The 7,407-nt window shown below is 37.9% G+C and overlaps 1 protein-coding gene across 1 annotated transcript in view; it reads left to right on the top strand.

The window, feature by feature from the left end:
* LOC109376505 (calcium-activated chloride channel regulator 2-like) overlaps positions 1-7,193 on the top strand; it is a 27,535-nt gene extending 20,342 nt beyond the window's left edge. The window contains exons 5-7 of the mRNA XM_019632436.1: positions 1,079-1,303; positions 3,585-3,855; positions 6,821-7,193. Of these exons, the coding sequence (XP_019487981.1) occupies positions 1,079-1,303; positions 3,585-3,855; positions 6,821-7,005 (681 nt within the window). The 3' untranslated portion in view covers positions 7,006-7,193. The remainder of the gene's footprint in view (positions 1-1,078; positions 1,304-3,584; positions 3,856-6,820) is intronic.
* The last annotated feature ends 214 nt before the right edge of the window (positions 7,194-7,407 follow it).

The raw sequence follows: 7,407 nt of genomic DNA, 5'->3' as shown, positions 1-7,407 counted from the left end.
ATCCATTTTACTTTTGCTTCTCCAAACACTTCTCTGAAGTTCCTTTCTCATATAAAAAGTATCAACTATTTCATACTAATTCTAAAAATTCCTAAATATCTCTACCACAGTTTACTTAATTTTGCTTACAAAAGCTTCCTCTAATGAAGCCATTTTTTAAAGGGGACAAATTTTTATTTCTTTCTGAGTACTTTAAGGATATTTTGGACATAAACAAATTTCATCTGCTGTTCCCTCACAGATGGTAAGTGATCCTGCCAAGTTAATGGCAGGATTAGTCTTAGGAAATATTTAACACATAGATTATATGTACACAGTAAAGTCAACAACCACAATTCCACCATTAGATGTGAAAAAAGGTGAATTATAAATGACAATATATATTACAGATTAGACTACAATGGGCTTTTCTGAATAATCCTTCTACCCTGTGATCTCCTCTTTAATAATATAAAAGAAAAGCGAATGTTTCAAAAGTGAAAGAAAAAAATTCACAAAATATTATTCATATGGCTCAAATTAGCCTTATGCTCCCAAACTTGTTTGGGGGCCTTTAGCCCCACTATACTGTAGACATAAATTACATCTAATCCCCTTCAACCGCTCAGAGCTCAGCACAGAATGTGGTATAGTAATCAGCAGTCCACAAACACTTGTTAAATTGATTTTAGCAAATAATCCACAATGTCTTTGCTGTCATCCACCAATAAAATTTTATATGTTTTCCAGGTCTGAGCAATTTTACAAAGTGTTACTAATGTATTTATTTAATCAATATAACTTTTGAAAGTTACTTACAGACTTGGATCCAGTGTAAATACACAATGATTAAATGCTGTTAAAGGAACACTTGTATTAGGTATAATAAAATATTTTATAGCTACTGTACTTCTAGACTATATTGTGCTTTGGCAATGTATTTTTATATGAAAAATGACTTACGTAAGTAGAGTACATATAAGAATTAAATGATTTTTATTTTTGCCAATTCATTTTTATTTATCACAAATGTAAAGAAACAGATGGAATGATTATATAACCTCTAGGAAATTTCACACATATATACTCTCTTGCACAGCTTGAAAGCATGGGTGAGAATGTTAAACCTCACCACGAAATGAGAAACACTGTGGCTGTGGATAACAGTGTGGGCAACGACACTGCCTTTCTAGTCACATGGCAGACCAGTGGTCCCCCTGAGATTGTAGTATTTGATCCTAATGGAAGAAAATACAATACAAATAATTTTATCATCAATCAAGCTTTGCGGACTGCTCACCTCTGGATTCCAGGAACTGCTGTGGTAAGTGTCGTTAAGTTTGTTCATAATGACAACATTTAGTCAAACAAATCACGTTCAGTTGAGTCACATAATTAAATGCATTGTGTCAAGGAAATCCTATTCTGATATATCAATTTACTTTAAATTTATGAGGGCATTTTGTGAATGTTAAAAATTTAAAGGGAATAACTAAGGTATGTTCAAAACTTTAAATAATGGACACCAAAGGCTTCTCACTTGGAAATTAGTATTTATGTAGTAAAAATAATTTCTTTTTGCTTACTTCCTTCTTTACAAAATCCATATAGACGTACTTATCTAAACGTTCAGAAAAAAAATTCTCTACTTGGAATGTATAATATGAATACATGCAACACATGTGTTGTTGAGCCCTTTACTATGTGCTGGGTCGTGTTCTAGGTGCTTTGTAATAAAATGCCGTGATAAGAACAGGGTACTCAGGGCGTATAGGAAGGATTCGCAGATAGGGGAGTCGGGAGGTGGGAAGGAGGATGCTTCCTGGAAGTGAAAACATAAAAATGGAAATATGGAGGACAAAGGGGGCATAGGTGTAAATGACATTCTGGGCAGAGCGGACAGCAATAGAAAGAAAGGCTCAGAGAAAAAGAACATGGCTCTTCATTGAAGTACAAGTAGTTCAATATAGATGAACTAGCAAGCAGCATGTAAAGTGGATTGGAGATTTCGGGGAAGGACAGTGGAGGGGTGATGAGGCTAGACAGATAAACGGGAGCCATGTCAGCAAAGGCTCTGATCGGCAGTAGAGGGAGGAGGAGTCTGAGCACTAAAGTAAGGGAACCACTGACGGTTCTGAGCAGGCAGTGAATTGATCAGATGGGCTCTTGCACTGCCCGAACGCACGCAGTCCCTCTTCAGCACTGGTGCCCCGCCCTCCCCAGGTCACTGCTGACATCCTCTGCTCAGCCTCCCTGGCTCTGGGCCAGCATCCTGCCATCCCCGCGTCACCTCTATCAGGTGATCCTTCTGAAGCACACATTGGAACAAGCCTGTCTCCCATTCAGAATTCTTTGCTGGTCTCAGGATAAAATCCTTGTGGTTACTCTTACATACCAAGCTCTTCATGTTCTGGCTCCTGCCCAACCATGTCTCTTAACCCTTCTCCCAAATATCCCAGGCTCTGCTCCTACTTAACTTTTCTCCAAACTCATGGTGTTCTTTTCACACATGTACACAAGGGCCAGGAACACTTTATCTACATCCTGCTGCCTTTGCCCAACCTCCTAGTCTGAATTAGGTGCCCTGTATCACAACACTTCTTATATACCCAAAGAGAAGTTTTTGATGTGGGTCCCTGCCATGTATCTGTTACTAAGGAGATGATTAAAATTAATTAATATTAATTAATCTTGATGCTTGAACTGCGATTTCACTGGAAAACAGTGAAGCCTATGATGAATCCCAACGCAGAAGGCTGGGTGCATTGTGGTGGCATCTTAACTTTCCACACTGAGTCCCACCTTAACCCTTTGCTTTCTCCGTTCTTCCTTGTATCAATTGTGTTTCTCCTGTTACTTCCAGGATTTTAGAAGGAACAGCAGCAGGAATAAGGGAAAAAGGAGTATTTATGTACAGTTTAATCAAAACAACAAATTTCTGCTACATTGTCGTTTAAGCATTTTTTCTTTCAGATATTCTTTTGCAAATTTCCCCCAGGCGGCCTAGACTGGCCAAAGCAAATGGTATTTAGCAATATCTCTATAAATTACCCAACATAGACATGGTAGAATCCTGACCTACTAGTGCATGTGGGTTTTGTTGCTTGATATTTATGGGTATTGGTCGAGGTGGGTGGAGGGGAGAAAAAATGCTGTTGCCTTTTACTCCAGCTTATATCGTAATTACATATATCGTAATTGTCCACTGAATTTGCTATAAATTTCTTCATTATATAAAAGGAACAAAAATGTTGTACCTCCTTTTTGGTGAAGGGATTCAGATTAATATTTGCAAAGCACTTTGAAACTCTGAAACACTGTTATCATTACCTTCTAAAATGAGACTCAAGACATGTCCTTTCCCACAGATAGACTCAGGGAATAATTCCCTGAAGAGGCATCTAACAATACAAGTGGGCTGTGCTATGAATTTAGTTATCACTTAACCAATTATTGCTATTCCTGACATTTTTTTGTAGTATTTTAGAAAATGCAATATCAACAAAACAAGAACAAAACACCCTAAGAGATTAGATATATGCTTTAAAATTAAGTGTTGATCGTTTTCTTCACACTTGACAAAACAAAAAGCCTCTGTTTTGCAGCCTGGGCCCTGGACTTACACACTGAACAATACCCACCATTCTCTGCAAGCCCTGAAAGTGACAGCGATCTCGCGTGCCTCCTGCTCAGACATACCTCCTGCTACTGTGGAAGTCTTTGTGGAAGAAGACAGCACCCGTTTTCCCCATCCCATGATGATCTATGCGAATGTGAGAAAGGGCTTCTATCCCATTCTCAATGCCACTGTCACTGCTATGATTGAGCCAGAGACTGGAGATCCTGTTACACTGAAACTTTTTGATGACGGAGCAGGTAACAAAGAATGTGATGTTATTTTTCATGTTCTCAAGAGCTGTTGTGATGCTGCAGTATCAACATTAAGCTTGTCTTTTAAATTCTTTCAAAGCAATTATTTTTCTCATCCAATTTTATGAGATTCTCCAATTCTCATAGAATCACTGATATACTAGGCAGTTACAGGTTGCCTCTGCACAAGGTAAGAAAATATGAACTTGGGAAAAGCGTGTCCTCAGCGTGGCTGTGTAGAAGCAAAATGGTGAAAGGAAGTTGTTTGACACCTAGGTCTTGGCTTCAAGCCAGTGACACTTGTCCAGTGACACTGGCCACACTCAGTGAGGTCACACAGGAACAGGTTCTATGTCCTTGTGAATATGTTACTATTCATTAACGTAATTAGATGGAACAATTAAAATAGCAAATGAAAACCCAAAAAGGGGGCTGCAATGACAGTAAATCCATTTTTTCTCCTTGAACCAGATTGTGAAGAGAAAATTGGAAATTGAACTTGTGACTTCTGAGTTGACCCTAGACTATTTTTAGCCAAGTAGCTGGGTTGATAAGAGGGCATAGCCAGTGCCTTTTACACATGTGATTTGGCCACAAGATTAGGTCATCAAGCCTATTGGAATTGGGATAGAGATTTTTCCCACCCCTGGGAAAATAAAGCAGAACAAAACCAAACCCTATTTCAAAGTACTCATTTTGCACCTAGAGCGTTCAGAGCTTCCTCATCATACGTCACAGATAGCACAGAATCAAGTTTGGCAAAGAGCAGCACCTGGGCTCTTTCTGACTAGCCTGTTTGACTTTTAAAAACAAATTCCTCAGTTGTTTTATCTTTCCTGCTGTTTTTTTTTTCTAAACTAAGTTCTCAGAATGACAATGGACCTCAAAGTCTGTGTTAGCCCCATGTGTTTGATCTACTAATAAAATCATATTCCTTCCCTCTGTTGTTTCAAAGAAACATTTTTTCAAGAGTCTTTGGTTTGGCAATCCCTTAATATCTATCTCGCCAAGTCAATCTCGTATGGCATTTATGAAACAAAGGTTTGTTTAAAGGATTTTAGTTCCAGTCAACCTCAGCGGGATACCAGAGAAGTCCTCTTGTTTTGTCTATTGGGATAGATCCAAAGAACTGCTCATATTCTGATTGCTTATCCACAGCCCCACCTTTCATTTTTTTTGTATATAGTCCAGAAATGCACTTTAGAATGTTCCTGCTTTGCCCCAGCCTGTGGGCTGGCCTACAGGAGAGCAGATACAGCTTATCTTAGGAAAAATCACTTGAATAGGCTCAACAGGCTTTTATATTTATTCACTGGAACCATTTTATTTATTTGATGTCTAAATTTATACCCTAATGAAAGAAACAATGAAAAAGGTTGTTTCGGCATCAAAGTGTAAATTTAGTTTTTCCCCCAATTCTTAGCGCACATGTATGGTCTAACATATATCTTTATATTGGAAGCAGTATTTACCTGCTGAGTAAAACTAATTAACAATAATAAAATTTATACATGTAAAATGCTTAGTAATTTAAAATTTACTTTCTCATACACACTTGCAACAAATCATAATAACAACCCTGTGAAATATTATCCCCATTTTATTGATGAGAAAACTGAGGCTCAGAGAAGATTGTTTTATAGCTACTAAATGGCAGACCCAGACCTTAAAACCAAGTCCCCTGACACTCAAGCCAGTGTTCCTTCCTGTATCTTTCTGATTCAGTATTTAAATGAGGTGGCAGTGGTAACTGTGGCATAAGGAGATTTTTCTTTATCATATCTCAGCAGAGATAGACCATATTAATCATTCAGCCACTAAAACACCAAGATTTGATTTCTTTCCAGTACATCAAAACAATTTCATAAGTTACTTATGAAATTTTATTTTAATTCAACCTATTCCTACTTTTCTCATGTTAAGGAACAGCCCTGCCTCTGCAGTGGGGACTCGAGAGCACTTACTTTAGTGATGACACGATGCTAGAGAACAGGGCTGGGCATGTGGTATGAGAATGGAATTGACTCTAGAACAGGACAAGCTCCTTGCCCCGTGGGGCCACCTGCATGTCAACAGTGAATGTGATCTGCACTTGGGCTAAGCTGCACCTCCCTGCTGCCTTGGCATCTAGGCCTTCCTGCCATTCAGTCATGGACTTGATTAGGAACTGAACTGCTCTCTGAGGTTCAATATGAAAGGAAAGGAGTCTAGCGGTGGCCAAACTTTAACAATACCTCCTGAAGCAAGGCACAGTGGATGGAACCAAAGGCTGTCCACCTCCAAGTCAATGAGCCCCTTCTGATCTAGAATAATGGCTCCATGTACCCTTCGAAGAAACTATTGGGTTGTCAGAAAAGTCATGACGCATTTTTTTCTATGTTTTTCGTTGCAAAAATGCGTCATTACATTTCTGACAACCCAATAAATGATTTCACACTATTTTATCAACTACCAAAGGTTTTGTTTTTTGATTTTTTTTTCAATCAGGAGGTTTTTTGTTTTTAATCAGGGCTTCTGGCTACTCATAACCCCTTGAAATTCTGTGAAAATATGTATATATGCACATATATTTATTTCCTAGGGGCAGAATAGCTTTTATCTCAAAAGGACCTGTGACTATAAACAAGCTTAAGAATGTTCTTGGTTCCTGTGAAAAACTAGAATTATTTTCAATGATAGGAAGGAGATCCCTAAACGCTTATTAAATGATTATTAAATGCTTTCTTAGCGCTGAAGCAGGCACAACTCATTCACCTTCACAAAATAACTTTTCATAGGTTAAGGAGCCATAGGGAGAAATTATGGAGCCATTGGATTTTTAATCACCTGATAACATCAAAAATAGGGATGGCCATGACAGCATATGCTAAAATAGGAAAATAAGGGGAGCGAATCTTACTTTTTAATAATTTAATTAATTATTAGTAATCAACGGTGATGACAAGTGTTGACTTTTTTTATATATCTACAGGTGTCGATGTTATAAAAAATGATGGAATTTACTCGAGGTATTTTTTCTCCTTTGCTGTAAATGGTAGATATAGCTTGAAAGTGCATGTCAATCATTCTCCCAGCATAAGCGCCCTAGCCCACTCTATTCCAGGGAGTCATGCTATGTACATACCAGGTTACATAGCAAACGGTAAGAATCATTAGCACTGTTATCTGAATAGCATCATTAATGTTTATACCACTGATGAGTGTGTGTGTGTGTGTGTGTGTGTGTGTGTGTGTGTTTCAAAGAGGAAGGCAGGAGTGAAAAAGATGAAATTTCAAACTTCTTTCTACTTAAGTCAATGTATAATTTGTTGACTATCTCTTCAGTCCTTAAAAGTTCATGGCTGTAGGTAACAGAAAGGCTATAGGTAATTACCACAGATTTCTCCTACCTTCATGTTAGTCATTATTTTGACCTCTTTCTTGTGACTTTTCTATCAAAATTCCTAACAGATAAAGAGATTTATTGAATTTTCTCAGTTCCAGCTCCTGCATTTCCTCTATAGAAGTTTAGGCAAAAGAAAGAAGCAAATAGTGGTTAGCAGTTAAAAGAAGGAAGCA

Source organism: Hipposideros armiger, unplaced genomic scaffold (genome assembly GCF_001890085.2).
Source record: "Hipposideros armiger isolate ML-2016 unplaced genomic scaffold, ASM189008v1 scaffold_1140, whole genome shotgun sequence".
NCBI lineage: Eukaryota > Metazoa > Chordata > Mammalia > Chiroptera > Hipposideridae > Hipposideros > Hipposideros armiger.
This window is presented reverse-complemented; position numbering and strand designations above follow the sequence as displayed.